The sequence below is a fragment of the Culex quinquefasciatus genome, chromosome 3 (assembly GCF_015732765.1).
Source record: "Culex quinquefasciatus strain JHB chromosome 3, VPISU_Cqui_1.0_pri_paternal, whole genome shotgun sequence".
NCBI classification, from domain to species: Eukaryota; Metazoa; Arthropoda; class Insecta; order Diptera; family Culicidae; genus Culex; species Culex quinquefasciatus.
This window is the reverse complement of record NC_051863.1, coordinates 23,459,354-23,476,297: the sequence shown is the minus strand read 5'-3', so window position 1 is coordinate 23,476,297 and position 16,944 is coordinate 23,459,354. Positions and strand designations below refer to the sequence as shown.

The 16,944-nt window shown below is 37.8% G+C and overlaps 1 protein-coding gene across 1 annotated transcript; it reads left to right on the top strand.

The window, feature by feature from the left end:
* The first annotated feature begins 1,538 nt into the window (after positions 1-1,538).
* Positions 1,539-4,505, top strand: LOC6039331 (pre-rRNA 2'-O-ribose RNA methyltransferase FTSJ3). Its single transcript, XM_001848905.2, has 3 exons — positions 1,539-1,755; positions 1,820-4,031; positions 4,094-4,505. The coding sequence occupies exons 1-3, from the start codon at positions 1,689-1,691 to the stop codon at positions 4,374-4,376; spliced, it is 2,562 nt and encodes an 853-aa protein (XP_001848957.2). The 5' UTR covers positions 1,539-1,688; the 3' UTR covers positions 4,377-4,505.
* Positions 4,506-16,944: the final 12,439 nt, after the last annotated feature.

Below are 16,944 nucleotides of genomic sequence, written 5' to 3'. Positions count from 1 at the left end.
CGAGGAAAAGATTGAAAAAGTAAAGCAAAAACTCGTATTTTTCGACATAAAAGCTACCGGGAAAGTGAAAAAAAGGTTTTAAAAGGCCAAATCGATACAATAACTTGTTTATTGGACCACAGACCATCATTTAATGGTATAGGCTATTTGAAGTTTTAAAATTTTCCATTTTTCTAAGCAGATTTTGTGAAATTGTCGAAAAACTGACTTTTTCAAAAAATGCCCAGGGAACGTGGTAAACGATTTTTCCGAAAGTTTTCATGTATGAGAGAGTTGTTTCTAACATGATTTTCTATCATTTGAGAACTGAGCACATTGAATTCCTCGACTTCGTGTTTTTTTGGGACACGCTAGTCTTTATCCATCCTACGATAGGTCGCATGAGAGATCCGGACAACGTTTTCATCTAAATATCTGAGATCCGGCCTCCAAAAAGTGCGTAAATAACAATTAAGTGCTTATAACTTTTGATAGGGTTGTCAGATCTTCAATGTTGTCAATGTTGGAAAGGTTTTTTAAATACCTTTCTGAAAATGTATAGCTTGACGGGTTTTCTTACAAAACCACCCTTTTTACAATCTTCCGGACTTTTGTTAAAATCGTTTTTTTTTTGCATAACTTTTGAAGTACTTAACTAAACTGCATAATTTTTAATAGCGACTTATGGAACCCCAAGACGGATCAAATGACGCAAAAACGGACAAAATCGGTTCAGCCAATGTCGAGATAATCGAGTGACAATTTTTTGATCAACATCCCACCACACACACAGACATTTGCTCAGAATTTGATTCTGAGTCGATAGGTATACATGAAGGTGGGTCTAGAAGGTCTAATTGAGAAGTTCATTTTTCGAGTGATTTTATAGCCTTTCCTCAGTAACGTGAGGAAGGCAAAACATGATTGAAGTTGAAGATTGAGCATTGAAAAAGAGCGCGGACTCGGAACAAATTTCCAACAAATTCATTCCTAAAGGCTAATATGGAGATCGGAAGGAAAGGGATCAAGAAACAGCTCTACGAACAGCAGAACAAAGGAGAGGGAGCGTTTTCTTGGGGCTTTTCTTCACCCTCTCTGGCTTGCTCTCGCTGCCGCTGCTGCCCATTTGAAATTTATCTTGACCGGTTCCTTCCGATGTGCATACACCGCTTAAAATATGAAACAATCGTGAAAATTTGCGATCATTTCGCAATTCTAGGCTGTATCTCAGCAACCAGTGGTCCAATCTTCAATGTTCCTTATACGAAATTGTAGGACATTTTCTGAACTTTTAAAAAAAATACTTGTATGAATGATCAATCATGAACACTATTTCAAAAAAGTAAAAAAAAAACGGAATAATTTTATTTAAATTATGGCTTTAGGACCCAATTGCAATTTTGTTCAAAATCGCCCTCAAGTATGCAACTTCCAATTTGGTGTGGTGTGTGTCTTCACTAACCCCCATTTTCATCCCGTTCACCAAACGCGTTCCATTTTCCACCATTCCGTCTTTACCACTTTTCTGAAGGGCTCCAAACTTGACAGCTCCGCGCATCGTTCGGCAGCACGTTTGTTTTCGTTCGCTACCCGTCGCTCTCGTCAGAAAAGCACATGTTTCCGCGGTTCGCTCTGTGAAATCTCGGAAAATTTTGCTGAAAAAAGTGTAATTTCGTGCGTAACTCGGTGCCTTCACACTCCTCGTCACCATGGGCAAGAAGGGCAAAGTTGGAAAGGACCGGAAGGATAAGTTCTACAAGTTAGCTAAAGAGACCGGTAGGTAAACAGAAGGTTTGTTGACCGGGGTGGAGTTTGATGGGGTTTTTTTTTTGCTTCGCAGGTTACCGGTCCCGTGCCGCGTTCAAGCTGATCCAGCTGAACAGGAAGTTTGGCTTTCTGCAGCAGTCGCAGGTGTGCATCGATCTGTGTGCGGCGCCGGGAGGATGGATGCAGGTGGCCAAGCAGAACATGCCCGTGTCGAGTATCGTGATCGGGGTGGATTTGTACGCGATCAAGAACGTGCCGGGGTGCATCTCGCTGGTGGGGGACATTACGAGCGACAAGACCAAGTCGGACCTGACGAAGGAGCTGAAGACGTGGAAGGCGGATGTGGTGCTGAACGATGGGGCGCCGAACGTGGGCCGGAACTGGTTGTTTGATGCGTATCAGCAGGTTTGCCTGACGCTGAGTGCGACGAAGTTGGCGACGCAGTTTTTGAGGCCTGGCGGGTGGTTTATTACGAAGGTGTTCCGGTCGAAGGATTACAATGCGCTGATTTGGGTGCTGAAGCAGCTGTTTAAGAAGGTGCACGCGACGAAGCCGTCGGCGTCGCGTAACGAGTCGGCGGAAATCTTTGTGGTTTGTCAGCACTATCGGGCTCCGGATAAGATCGATCCGAGGTTCTTGGATGCGAAGTATGTGTTTGAGGAGCTGGATATTGAGCCGCAGGTGAAGATTAACTTGCTGAAGGATGTGGAGAAGACGAAGAAGGCGAAGGTGGAGGGTTACGAGGGGACCGATGTGAGGAAGATCATTAGCGTGACGGAGTTTTTGCGGGATGATAAGCCGTTGGCGTTGTTGGGGCGGCTTACGGAGATTCGGTTCGACGATCCGGCGATTGAGAAACATCCGAGGACGACGGCGGAGATTCGGGAGTGCTGCAAGGATATCAAGGTGTTGGGACGGAAGGATTTGCGCGACTTGCTCAAGTGGCACAAGCTGTTGAACGGGGAGTTGTTCCCGAAGGTTGAGGGTGAAGAGGAGGAGGGCAAGGGGAAGAGCTTGGCCCAGCGGATGCAGCAGGAGCAGGATGGGGAGAGTGCAGATGAGGAAACGGTCGAGCTGAGGAACATGGAGAAGGAGATTGCGGCGTTGAAGAAGGAGGAGGAACAGGACGCCAAGAGGAAGCGCAAGAAGGCCAACAAGGAGCGCACCAAGCTGAACGAGAAGCTCAGCTTGAAGATGGTCATCAAGGGCGACGCCGGGCCGACGGAGCAGGAAGATGGAATGATATTCAGCTTGAACACGTTGAAGAGTAGAAAGGAGGTAGACGTGCTGCTGGACGCGCCGCCGGATGTGCTGGCCGAGCCCGGGTTCGACGACGACGATGGACCGCGCAAGAAGCAAAAGTACGTCAAGTACGATCGCGAGACCAAGGGCGATCTGTTTGAGGATGATCAGATTTTGGCCAAGACCGACCAGGATCCGGACAGCGATAGCGAAGCCGAGATGCCGAAGCTTGAGTTTGAAGACGACGACGACGATCAACAACCCGACGAAGTTGACAGTGACGATCCGGACGCGAAGAACCCGCTGATCACCGACCTCGACTACCGAGACAAGGACGTGAAGCGAGTCCAGAAGGCCCAGCTCTGGTTCGAGAACCCGTCCTTCAAGGGTGTGATGGACACGGCCGACGCCACCGTCGACTACGACCTGGACAACATGACCGAAATGTACCGCAAGGCAGGCGTCAAGATCATCGGCCGCGAAGACAAACCGATCGGCGAGCAATCGCTCGGCAGAAAAGCCCAACGCCGCTCCCGCCACGACACCGCCAAGGAGTCCGACAGCTCGGACGACTCCGACTCGGACGCCGACGACGACACCGTCGAGCACAAAACCATCGAAAAGGTCGGCGGCAAGGACGGCTTCGAAGTGGTCTCCTCCGAACCCAAACCCAAAAAGGTCAAACTCAACGAAGAGGAACTCGCCCTCGGCCAAATCCTCGTCAGCGGCAAGAAAGCCAAACGCGACCTCATCGACGCCGCCTGGAACCGGTACATGTTCAACGACGCCAACCTGCCCGAGTGGTTCGTCAAGGACGAGGAGAAAACCATGAAGCGCGAGGCGCCCGTCCCCCACGAGACCGTCGCCTCCTACCGGAACAACCTCGAGGACATCAACGTGCGCTCGCTCAAGAAGGTCATGGAGGCGAAGGCCCGCAAGAAGCGGCACGCCGCCAAGCGCCTCGACAAGATCAAGAAAAAGGCGGAAACCATCATGGAGAACGTGGACAACACGAACCAGGAGAAGATCCGGATGTTGAAGAAGTGAGTCCCGCCAAAAATCAAAACCTCTTAAAAAAACTAACATCAATTTTCAAAACTTTCAGATTGTACAAAAAGACGGACGCCAAGAAGAAGGAGATTACGTACGTGGTGGCGAAAAAGTCCGGCACGAGTGGGAAGAAGGTGCGCCGGCCGAAGGGGGTTGAGGGCCGGTTCAAGGTGGTGGATCCGCGCATGAAGAAGGATAGGCGCGGGGAGGAGAAGAAGGCGCGCAAGGCGGCCAAGAAGGGTGGCAAGAAGGGGGCCGGAGGCGGTGGTAAGGGGAAGGGAGGTGGTGGCAAAGCGAGGGGTGGAAAGGCCGGAGGTGGTGGAGGCAAGCGGAAGTAGAGGGGGAGTGTTTGCTAGGTAAGTTCTTTTGATTTTATGTCAGTCTGTGGAAAAAGTGCGAGTTTTCGAGAGGGAAACGTCGTAATGCAGTTCAATTTATATACATTTAATTATATATTACAACTTCAATTGGTTTGTGAAATCTGTCTAGAACGTATCCATCAATTCCATCAAAATGTAAAAATTAAAAAAAAATAAATTAAAAAGTTCCTAACTTTAGAAATTTTAGGTTATCAAAAAATTATCCAGAAATCCAAAAACAACTTTTAAAAATAAAAAAAAATCCAAAATTCAAAAAGTAAAACATAAAACAGTTAAAAAAATTATTTCAGAATTTTAAAATTCTTAAAAGAGCAATTTCAGCTCAAATCAGGAATTTTTCTGGTACTTTTGTACCCGACCCTCTCCGATTTCAATGAAACTTTTTAGACATGTTATCCTAGGCCTATACAAGCCATTGTTGTGTACATGGAGCCAGTTGCACTCGATAATAATGACATTTGAGAAGGGCGTAAGGGTTTTAATTATTTTTGTATTTTGAAAATTAAATATTGCTGTATCTCTAAGCCGTTACATCGTATCAAAAAGTGGTCAAAGACAAAATTGTAGGAAATAAGACGGCCTTTTAAAAAAAATACACTAGAAGAAAAATACACGTCAATTCTATGAGATTTTTCAATTTTTAAGTTTAAAAGTTAAATTTTAAGGTGATGTCACGATTTTTTTCGCTCAAATTTTTTGTGAAAATAACCTAAAATGTGACGAAAAGACTCACGAAAAATGCAGGATGGTATGTCTCTCCTAAAAAAATACAACAATCATTTACTAAAAATGTTTTTTTGATAAGTGGTCTAAACGTCAAAATTTTCAAAAACCGGTAGTGGGAATCGATTTTCAAGACAATTTTGCATTAAAGTCTTCATATTGACCATTGTCCTAAGTCCAATCCTTGTAGAGATACAGCGGTTTTAAAAATAAAAATTTTGAAAAAATAGATTTTTTTTTTGTGGTTTTTGGCAATTTCTATATGACAAACATGATTTTTCAGTCTCGTAAATATTTTTACCAGAAAGCTCGTCCAATTTCCCATAAGTTTGCCATTAACAACTTTTCAATTTGACTCGTTTTAATATTTATATAAGCTTATTTACTATCCAGGTTTCTACTACACTGAAAAAAATATTAAATTTTCAGTTATGAGTAGTATAATTAACCCTCTCCCGCCCATGGTTACTCCAGAGCACCAAAACTTTGAACTCAAATATCTCGGAACTGACACAACTTTTCATGGTGTTTTAAGTTGCAGGTGTTCATGTAGAATGTATACTAACATCTCCCCAAATTTCATCAAATTTGGTTAAGCACAAGCAAAGTTACAGTGTGAAATGTAAACAAAAATGGGCCAATTTTAGGGAAATAAATAAGAACTGTTTTCGAAAGCCCGTAAAAATTACCAAACACAAAATTTTATGAAACAAAAAATGTTTTGATATCATTTGAACCTTGGACAAGAACCCCTGTGAATAACATTGTGAGTTTGGACCGGTTTTAAGTGTTTTTCAACCTTTTTCATTTGGTGCACCAGAGCACCACCTAGGCATATGAGCAACTAAATATTCAGGAGCACTTTTTTCTAAATTACAGAAAAAGCTTATTTTTATCAAAACAAAAGTTTATAAACGTTTTGACTATTCATAAACAAGACAAAACATTATTATTAGACTGACAGTTTTATTATTTTCCTCATTTTCATGAAAATGGTTGTTTGTGGGTTTTGAATGAGTCAATCAAAGAAACCTGAAAATGCAGAGATTTTAGAATTTGTAGTTAATACTTCAGAAATATGGTCTTACACTAAATAATAAGTAGTTTTTAACACATTTCGAAGCGTTTTCAAACAAATGAACCAATAGATATGAAGAAAACGAGATTTTGTGGTTTAAAAAAAAGTTGCTCATCTTCCTGATGGTGCTCTGGTGCACCACTTCAAATTCTACTTTTTGCCATAATTCGATGTTTGTGGGTCAAAGTAAAGTATTTCCTGCATTATTGTACCAAAATTAAGCCATTTACTATTTTTACGATAAGCAAACAGCTCTGGGCGTTAGAGGGTTAAACTTATATCTGTAAGCCCATACACCCAATTCAAATACTGTCAAAGGCAAACTTATGGGAAATTGGACGAGCTTTCCGGTAAAAATATGTTCGAGACTGAAAAATCAAGTCTGTCATATATAAATTGCCAAAAACCATCAAAAAACCTATTTTCTCAACATTTTTTTTTATTTAAAACCGCTGTAACTTCACAAGGATTGGACTTAGGACAATGGTCAATATGAAGACTTTTATGTGAAATTGTCCGGGAAATCGATTCCCACTACCGATTTTTGAAAATTTTGACGTTAAGGCTATTTTCACAAAAATTTTGAGCGAAAATCAAGCATTCAAAAAAAAAAGCATTTCAAGCATTCAAAAATTTTAAAATTTAAGAATTTACAGGGTTGTTACGGACGGCGCGGATGGCGCGAATCGCGCGGATCTGGCGCGGATTTGCTGGCTAATTTTGCTCAGGCGCGGATTTCGCGCGGATAGCAGTTTTGATAAACAAAATAATTGCGAACGAGAGAATTTCTTTCAATTCACAAAGGAAAATATAATAAGGAATTAAATAATTTCAATCTTTTTCGTTGTGTGCAAAAACATCAATTTCTAAAAAGTTTTTAATGAAGAAAATCTTCTTCTGAAAATAATTGATTTTATTTGTTAATACGAAACATCGAAATAATCTTCAAGGAGCGATTTTTTTGAATGTATTGAGATTTGTTTTATAAATTTAACATAACATTACAACTCATTATTTTTTAAACATCTGCTGAATAATTCATATTAATAACAATTTTATAAAAATCAAAATAAAAAAATTCGAAAAATACAGAATTTCAAAAATTTGAAGCTATGAAACTTTTTAGATTTTCTAAGTTTTATATTGAAAAAGCTGAAAAAAATTGAAAATTTTAATTTTTGGCTTATTGAAAAAACGAAAAATTCTGTTGCCACCCAGATTCAGGTAGAATTTATTCTACTCCCAATTATCACAATATTACGAAATTCACTTAGCAATCTGATAAAATCTCCTTCAAAAAGCGAAATGTAACGTCAACATAAAAAAATATGAAATCTGGAATTCAATAATTTGAAATTTCAGAATTTACATATTCAAATAATAAAAAAAAATAGAATTCATAATATGAAAAAACGTAAAAAATACGAATTATTAAATTGAAAAATTACGAAAATTAAGGGCCTCGTGGCGCGATGGTTAGCGGCTTCGGCTGCCGATCCTTAAGTTGCTATGGGGCTGCGGGTTTGATTCCCGCCTTATCCTTCTGTAGCTTTTCGTTCAATGTTTGTCTCGTTTAATATTAGTGTTCAGTCTGCAAAGACGGTGTGATTGTCTTTAAATTAAATTAAATTAAATTATGAAATTATTAAATTATTAAATTATTTAATTATTTAATTATTTAATTATTTAATTATTAAATTATTCAATTATAAAATTATTTAATTATTCAATTATTTTATTTTTAAATAAATTATTACAGTATTTAATTATTAAATTGTTAAATTATAAATTTGATCAATTATAAAATTATTGAATTTTATTTTTTTGGCATTTTCTTAGTTCGGATTATTTTCAGAGTTATATTTTAGTTTGGAGAAATTTAGAGAAGAAAATAATAGTAATTTTGTGTTTCATTTTTCCAGATTAAAATTTTGGCGAGAATTATCAAGCACAAAATTGCTAGATTTTATAATTTGGTGATTTATCTAATCTTTTTCAATTTTTGAATTTTTTTTTTCTTGAATTTGTTTTCAAGGCTACGATATTTTAAATGCTACAAAAAATGCTAATATTGTTTCAGAAATGCCAAAAAAGGTTCAACTTGGTGCAGGTGGGATATGAATCCACATCTGATCAACGGTACTGATCCAAATGCTTTCTGTATTATTCTTTTTTCGTTTGAAATTTCATTCATTATATTACTCTTTTTTATGTTTGTCACGATTTTTTATATATGGCGCGGATTTCGCGCGGATTGGGTTTTGGGGTCGGCGCGGATCTGACGCGGATTTTTTTTCGACTTTTCCGTAACAAGCCTGAATTTAAGAATTTAAGAATTTAATAATTTGAGAATTTAAGAATTTAAGATCTGACCTCAAAAACTAAACTGCATCATTTTTCATGCGTAAACTTGCTGCACAGGAGGGAAAATATCTCCAAACTCGAAGAATTGAAATCGAAAAATCAATCATCACTCCTAATGTAAACATTTACTGACGTGAGCAGGATAAACTCTTTGTTTACAAACTCACATTCACCTAATTACATTGTTTTGCTTGAAAAAACCATCCGTCAGACGATTTGCTCCCTGTAGATCCCGGAGCTAACCTGAGTTTTGTTTAGGGCATCTCCACCGCAGAGATCTAATTGCGTGGCAAACCTATCGGTTGGATCCCAAGTTTTAGCTTTGCTACGTAGCTAATACACGTTTCCGCACCGCTGGGAGCTAATTTGGCTACTGAATCAAGCCCACCGCGGGGATCTAATTTATACATTTTCCAATTTTAGCCGTTTTGTTGACCAAAATCAATGAAACTATGTTCTAGTATGATAGAACATGCTTCCAATTGCATTATATGTCCTAATTGTTTGCTTACATCTATAAAATATCATTTTCAAATTTTAAAAAGAGTTCATCCGACATGTTTGCACCCCAACTTTCGCACCGCGGGTAGCAAAGCTAAAGCTAAATTAGCCTTCGAGTTCATTCAGCGAAGAAAAAGTTCATCGGGGATCCGTCGAGTAGCCAAGATAGGTGCTCGAGAAGTCCCCGAGCTGCCGGTGGCTAATTTTTCAGAGATTTTTAGAGTTATTTGTATTTGTTTTGGTTGAAGATGCATTTATTTTGATAATCAAATTTTCATGAATATTAAAGAAATGAGTAATTTGGTTCAAAACGACTTTATTTAATTGAAAAATTGTGGAGTTAATCATTTTTTGTATTTTTAAATAATATAAGTTAATAATATAAGTTTAATATAAGCAAACCATCACAGAAAATTTAAACATGAATGTTCAAAATTTAAAAATAACATCACTTGAATATTTTTAAAAGAAAAAAGAAGACAAGAAAAAAAACAAATGGGCAGCAGCGGCAGCACAAACAAGTCAGAGAGGGTGAAGAAAAGCCCCAACAAATCGCTCCCTCTCCTTTGTTCTGCTGTTCGTAAAGCTGTTTCTTGACCCCTTTCCTTCCGATCTGCATACTAGCCTTAAGTGAGTACGTAACTAAAAAGTTACAAAAACGAAAAGTGGCGTTTGACGTTTCTTCGCGCGATGCTTGTTTGCAATATGTTCTGATGATAAAATCGAAGAATTGGAATTTTCCTTTTTGAATAGGGGAAATTCTCGTATGTTTGGCAGGTTAAGCACTCGCTCCTAACTCCATCCAATTTGCTGATTTTCACTATTTCAACAACTAATTTTGCAAAACTTTTGATACAAAGTTGCTTGCTCACTCCTTATTGAGCTATTTATCACTCGATTTCAGTTGAAAACGCTTTTCATTAGCTTTAATTGAATGTCAAATTTCTGACCTGCCAACATTAGAGGCACGCTGGAATTAGATGCTGTTCCCCTACGACTGAAAATCACAAACGTTTTAGTAATCTTGTATTCGATATAATAATATTGAAAATCCCCACCGAATCTCAAAATGCAGAATTTTGAAATTAAAAGGACAGATATAGTTTTTTGGTCTTAATGGAGTAAAAAAAACTTGTCCTTATAGCTGTCGGCCAACCAGTAACCTCTGGATTGTGAGTCCAGCGCATTTAAGAATTTAAGTATTAAAGAATTAAAGAATTAAAGAACTAAAGAATTAAAGGATTAATGAATTAACGAATTAAAGAATTAAAGAATTAAAGAATTAAAGAATCAAAGAATTAAAGAATTAAACAGTCAAAGAATTAAAGAATTAAAGAATTATTGAATTAAAGAATTATTGAATTAAAGAATTATTGAATTAAAGAATTAAAGAATTAAACAGTCAAAGAATTAAAGAATTAAAGAATTGAAGAATTAAAGAATTAAAGAATTAAAGAATTAAAGAATTAAAGAATTAAAGAATTAAAAAATTAAAGAATTAAAGAATTAAAGAATTAAAGAATTAAAGAATTAAAGAATTAAAGAATTAAAGAATTAAAGAATTAAAGAATTAAAGAATTAAAGAATTAAAGAATTAAAGAATTAAAGAATTAAAGAATTAAAGAATTAAAGAATTAAAGAATTGAAGAATTAAAGAATTAAAGAATTTAAGAATTTAAGAATTTAAGAATTAAAGAATTAAAGAATTAAAGAATTAAAGAATTAAAGAATTAAAGAATGAAAGAATTTAAGAATTTAAGAATTTAAGAATTTAAGAATTTAAGAATTTAAGAATTTAAGAATTTAAGGATTTAAGAATTTAAGAATTTAAGAATTTAAGAATTTAAGAATTCAAGAATTTAAGAATTTTAGAATTTTAGAATTTTAGAATTTAAGAATTTTAGAATTTAAGATCAGGATTGCACCCCACATTGTCAAAAGTAATTTTTCATGCGTAACTTGCAGCACAGGAGGGAAAATATCTCCAAACTCGAAGAATTGAAACCGAAAAATTAATCATCACTCCTAATGTAAACATTTACTGACGTGAGCAGGATAAACTCTTTGTTTACAAACTCACATTCGCCTAATAACATTGTTTTGCTTGAAAAAACCATCCGTCAGACGATTTGCTCCCGGTAGATCCCGGAGCTAACCTGAGTTTTGTTTAGATTCGGATGAACACGGATGAACTCGAACCTAAATTAGCTCTCGCACAAGTACCGCGGTGGGCTTGACGCGGGTGCCAAATTAGCTTTGCAACGCAATTAGGTCTATGCTGTGGAGATGCCCTTAGAACGTCGTGACTGACTTAACTTGAATTTTACTATTTTATGAATAAATTCGGACTTCTACAATTATTTTATTAGCAGTTGATTTTTTAATAAATTATTCTTTATTTTGATCTCTCATAAAATACCACTATAAAATGAATGATTCCGATAAAATTTTGTCACTATCCTTTTGAAAATTAACGTAAAATTATTATGCAATCAAGCAATTCGGATTAAGAATATTTGTATCCTTAAATTTATGGTGCCACTAGACGTTATGCTTTGCTTGCATTCTTGTTCGCTTGTCCATATCTATTGATTCAAGAACGACTTTGATTTAAATTTGACGTTGATTTACTTTAATCATAAAACATAAAACATGTAATGCATTACATCGATGCAATTTTTGCTGATAAATTATAAAAAGATGCACTCTCGTTCAAACTCTGCCTTTCGCGACCTCCTGAATTCATAGGTTTCCTTAAATGCTACTTTCAATCCGAGCTGATTCCAGGCTGGCTCCGGCCACGAGATCGTTCGCTCCGTCCCATTAGCTTTCGTTCCGCGCGTACGGCAGTCCGTGCAGCTGACCAACCCCAATCGAACCCAGCATCGTCGCCGCCGAATCCATCGAGGGGGAGGGGGAGGAGGACGCTTTCTGTTTGGCCGCCTCCAGGGCGCGCCTCTTCCGCTGCCGTTCGGCGTTCTGGGCCAGCCGCAGCTTGTACTCCTCGTACGTTTCGGCGGCCCGCTTCTGGCGCATCCGTTCGGCGTTTTTGGCCAGCCGCTTGAGTCGGGCTGCTTCGCTTTCACCGCGGAGTCGTCGCTGGGCCTGGGTCAGGTCCGGACTGGTGCTTCCACTTTGATGGTTGGCGTTGTTACTGCTGCTGCTGCTGGTGGTGCCGTTGGTTGTGACCGCGGAGGAGGAGTTTGAGTTTGATAGGGAGGGAGCAGGGACGGTCGTTACGGTCACCCCGGGTGGGATCAACGAGCCCGGATGTGGCAGATGATGGTGCTGGTGGTGATGTTGGAGGTGGTTCGGGAGATGCGACTGGAGGGTTGACTGCGCCAGCTGGGGCGGTAGCATGTTGTACAGGTTCGGGTGGTGCATCGGGAATGGCGGATTCATCGTTGCCGTTGTCGATGTCGGAGCCGGAGGTTCGGAAAAGAAGCGATGGACTGGCACAAAACAAACTTTGGAGGACTTTGTATACAAAACTTTCCTGAAAATTGACGTTTGTTTCTTTTTGGTTGACAGCGCCAGAGTGACAGAACTATGTTTTATACTGTGATTTAGTGTTACTCAAAACAGTCTAAATTAAGGCCAGTGTTAACATTTCCAAATTTTTGCTGCTGAAACTGAGTATTTTTTACGCATTTTGTATGATTGAACACAGTTTATTGAATAACTCCATAATATGTCTCTCAGGTCTCTTTTTATGTAATATAAAAAAAAACGCCCAAGAAACGGTCAAAGAAAGGGTCACCAAAAGATTTTTCTTAAGCGAAGTTTCTTCATACGAGGTGCTTGTTTGCAATTGGGTCCTAAAATGAAGCTTAGATTGCTGATATTATTGTTTACAGCGATTCAGCTTATTTTTCGAAGTAGGGGAAATTCTCGTATGTTTGGCAGGTTAAGCACTCGCTCCTAACTCCATCCAATTTGTTGATTTTCGCTATTAAACAACTAATTTTGCAAAACTTTTGATAGAAACTTGCTTGCTCACTTCTTATTGAGCTATTTATCACTCGAGTTCAGTTGAAAACGCTTTTAATTAGCTTTAATTGAATGTCAAAGTTCTGACCTGCCAACATTTGAGGCACGCTGGAATTAGATGCTGTTCCCCTACAATGACCCTTTGTACGACCACAAAGAGTTTAAAATGGATTTTTAAATCAATTTGGAAAAATTAACCTCGCGGTCATTCTTGACAGAAAAGTTCCTACTTGACAGCTCGTTCGAAGGGGACCATATTTGATCCATAGACAAAATGTTGTCTTGTCATTGTTTTTTTTTTTTTTTGTTTTTCATTAAGCGGTATACGCACTTCGGAAGGAACCGGTCAAGAAAAAAATCAAATGGGCAGCAGCGGCAGCGCAAGCAAGTCAGAGAGGGTGAAGAAAAGCCCCAAGAAATCGCTCCCTCTCCTTTGTTCTACTGTTCGTAAAGCTGTTTCTTGACCCCTTTACTTCCGATCTGCATACTAGCCTTTAAAATGAAAAAAGTGATCAGAAATGGTTTTTAATCGTGTTTTTTACCGTTGTAAGGCTAGTATGCAGATCGGAAGGAAAGGGGTCAAGAAACAGCTTTACGAACAGCAGAACAAAGGAGAGCGAGCGATTTCTTGGGGCTTTTCTTCACCCTCTCTGACTTGCTTGCGCTGCCGCTGCTGTCCATTTGATTTTTCTTGACCGGTTCCTTGAATGCGTATACCGCTTAAAAAAAAAAAAAAAAAAAAAAACAATGACAAGACAACATTTTGTCTATGGATCAAATATGGTCCCCTTCGAACGAGCTGTCAAGTAGGAACTTTTCTGTCAAGAAGGACCGCGAGGTTAATTTTTCCAAATTGATTTAAAAATCCATTTTAAACTCTTTGTGGTCGTACAAAGGGTCATTGTACTTCGAAAAATAAGCTGAATCGCTGTAAACAATAATATCAGCAATCTAAGCTTCATTTTAGGACCCAATTGCAAACAAGCACCTCGTATGAAGAAACTTCGCTTAAGAAAAATCTTGACCGGTTCCTTCCGAAGTGCGTATACCGCTGTACATAAAAATTGACATGGGGCTTTAGTACCCAATTAGGTTTTACGTCGACTCGATTTGGAGGTTAGAAGAAGTGCACTGTTTAGGCTAGTATGGAGATCGAAAGGAAAGAAGTCAAGAAACAACTTTACAAACAGCAGAGCAAAGGAGAGGGAGCGTTTTCTTGGGGCTTTTCTTCACCCTCTCTGGCTTGCTTCCACTGCCGCTGCTGCCCATTTGAAATTTTTCTTGACCGATTCTTTCCGAAGTGCATACACCGCTTTTACATATACTTAGCACAGTTCGATGCGGTCGTCGATTTTGTTCGGGGAAATTCGTCGACAATCGACGAAGACCACACTGATAATCAACATTACACACTGTTCAGTTCACTTTTACACACTTGTATGGGATTTTTCAGTTCAAGTATGATTACACGAAAGTGTGTAATCATACTTGAACTGCAAAATCCCATACAAGTGTGTAAAAGTGAACTGAAAAAAGTGTAATGCTGTTTACCAGTGCATGTAAACAGTGCACACGAGAGCTGTCAAATGACGTCACGGTGTAAAACCTAATATGTTTCGATGAAAAAACGTATCCAGATTTTTAAGCGAAGATAGCGTTACGAATGGTGCACGCCCGAAATGTCAAAATCGCGCAGTTGTACCAACTAGACAGGCGAAATATCACTCTCGAAATATCACAAACTGTCAAATCGGGGTTCCAATCGTTCCAATCGAGCAACAAGACCGTGGAAACTGGTGGGAAAACAAGGTCGGAATAAATTTTAAAATTTTTTGGCCAAATATCGAGATGTATAACAATCACATGCATTGTAAAACTGTTGCGCTTGTTCGGTGCAAGAAACGTGCAAGCATTAAAGAAAAACTACAAATTTTTCATCCTTAAATTCGAATGAGTGTTCGAAATTTCACCCAGAACATTTAATTTCCCTATATAGGTCCCTAGTATCAAAATCAGAAAAAAATGAGGCTGTGGCACACGGTTTTTATAATGTTGGTACCACTGTGTGACTTTGAAATTTCGGGCGTGCACCATCTTCGCTTAAAAATCTGGAAAATTCGGATTTGCTTACTTGAATGCGATTGAAAATTACAAATATTTCAATAATTTTAAAAAATCCTAAATTCCTTATATTTCTGCAGAAACTTAATATTAAAAGGACGGATTCTGATAAGTGGCCCAACAACAATCATTAAATTGTCTGGCAGAAAAAAATAAGAAATCAAAAACTTAAAAAATTGAAACAGAAATTTAGAAATCCAGAATTTTTTACATACACACACCCCCGGTGGTTGGTCACTTTTTCGTTTGACACTTTTTTAGTTTGTACTCCGCTGGTTGGTCAAAGGCAAACTAAAAAGTGACGAACTGTCACTTTTTACACGGCGCCCACGCACACTATCAAAACAAACATTCGGTAGTGTGTGTGAACTCTGTGTAAAAGGGGTGTCAAACTAAAAAGTGACTCCGTTCGTTTGACAACAGTTGGTGTCGTACCATCGGGGTTTGAGTGTTTAAAAAAAATACAAACATATTAAAAAAAATTGTAGAATTCAAAGTGAAAAAAAATGATTATTTAAAATATTTAAAATTTTAAAAAATCTATTTTTTTTAAACTCTAAAGTAGAAAATTTAATAAAATCTAAAATTCAAAATTTGGAAAGTTGAGAACATGAAAATTTTAATATTTATTAATGGTATAACTGAATTTATTAAAGTAATTATAATTCCATATTTAAAAATGATTTTTTTTAAATTGAAAAATCAAGGAATATATTTTGACCCAAAATTACTCCAGAATGTCTGACTTTCTGTCAGCATTTTCAAATTTAACAATTAAAAATTTCAAAATTAAATAATTTAAGTCAATTTAAGTACATAAGCACTGGAAAGTGCGGATGCTTCCGAGTCGAAATTGGAGAGAAGCAGCCCAGAACCGAGTTAGATGGCAACGCATCTGGAGACAGCTCATGACCCGTTGTTCGAGCAGTACAGAAAAGTAAAAGTAATTAAGGAAGTAGGTAATTGAAAATTTAAAAATTCAGGAATTTTGTTTTTTATTTTACTTTTTTTTTCTTGAAGTTTTTTTTTTAATTCTTTAATTTTTGGGCTCTTTTTGAACATTTTAATTGTGTTTTTACCGTTATAAGTAACAATTAGATAGGACTTTAGGACCCTATTAGGGAACAGAAAATATAAAGCTTTCACGTTAGAAATGAGAACACACGTAGAATACGAACAGCAATGCAAACGGTCTTCACACAGCAAATTATGATGTTCGTTTTGAGTTAATAATAAATATTATTATTGGACCTTCTCAAAAAAAAAATCCAGATTTACTGAAAACTGCACTACTGAAATTTTCAGTTAATTTTACGCTGAACATCAGTTAAACTTCGTATGGAGCTGTCAAAGTTTGCTGAAATTTCAGCAAATTTTCATTTACTGAAAATTTCAGTAGTGCAGATTTCAGTAAATTTAACTGAATTCAGTAATGAAAACGGGCCTAACTTGAGGATACCGTGGAGAATTTCCCTTATCCCCTTAAAAAAATGGATCATACAAAATACCCGTCTTCTACATCCCGTATCCCTGTCCCCTTGTAAGCGGTGGAGATGAGAGCGACCGACAATGGGGACAGTTGTTATGGTTCTGAGGATCTGGTTCAGGTGTGGGATTGGTACTATGCCCAATAAACAAACAAATAGTAATGCCAAAAACAATGGTGTTATAATGACAATCATTTAATGGATAATGTTTTAAATTATTTTTTTAGATTTTTCTTCACGTCAAATTTAAAAATGACACCAA

Excerpts from the sequence above, each read along its gene's own strand:
- LOC6039331 (XM_001848905.2), top strand. The coding sequence starts at position 1,689 with ATGGGCAAGAAGGGCAAAGTTGGAAAGGACCGGAAGGATAAGTTCTAC. Across the intron at positions 1,756-1,819 it reads CAAGTTAGCTAAAGAGACCG|GTTACCGGTCCCGTGCCGCG; the intron begins GTAGGTAAACAG and ends TTTGCTTCGCAG. Across the intron at positions 4,032-4,093 it reads AAGATCCGGATGTTGAAGAA|ATTGTACAAAAAGACGGACG; the intron begins GTGAGTCCCGCC and ends CAAAACTTTCAG.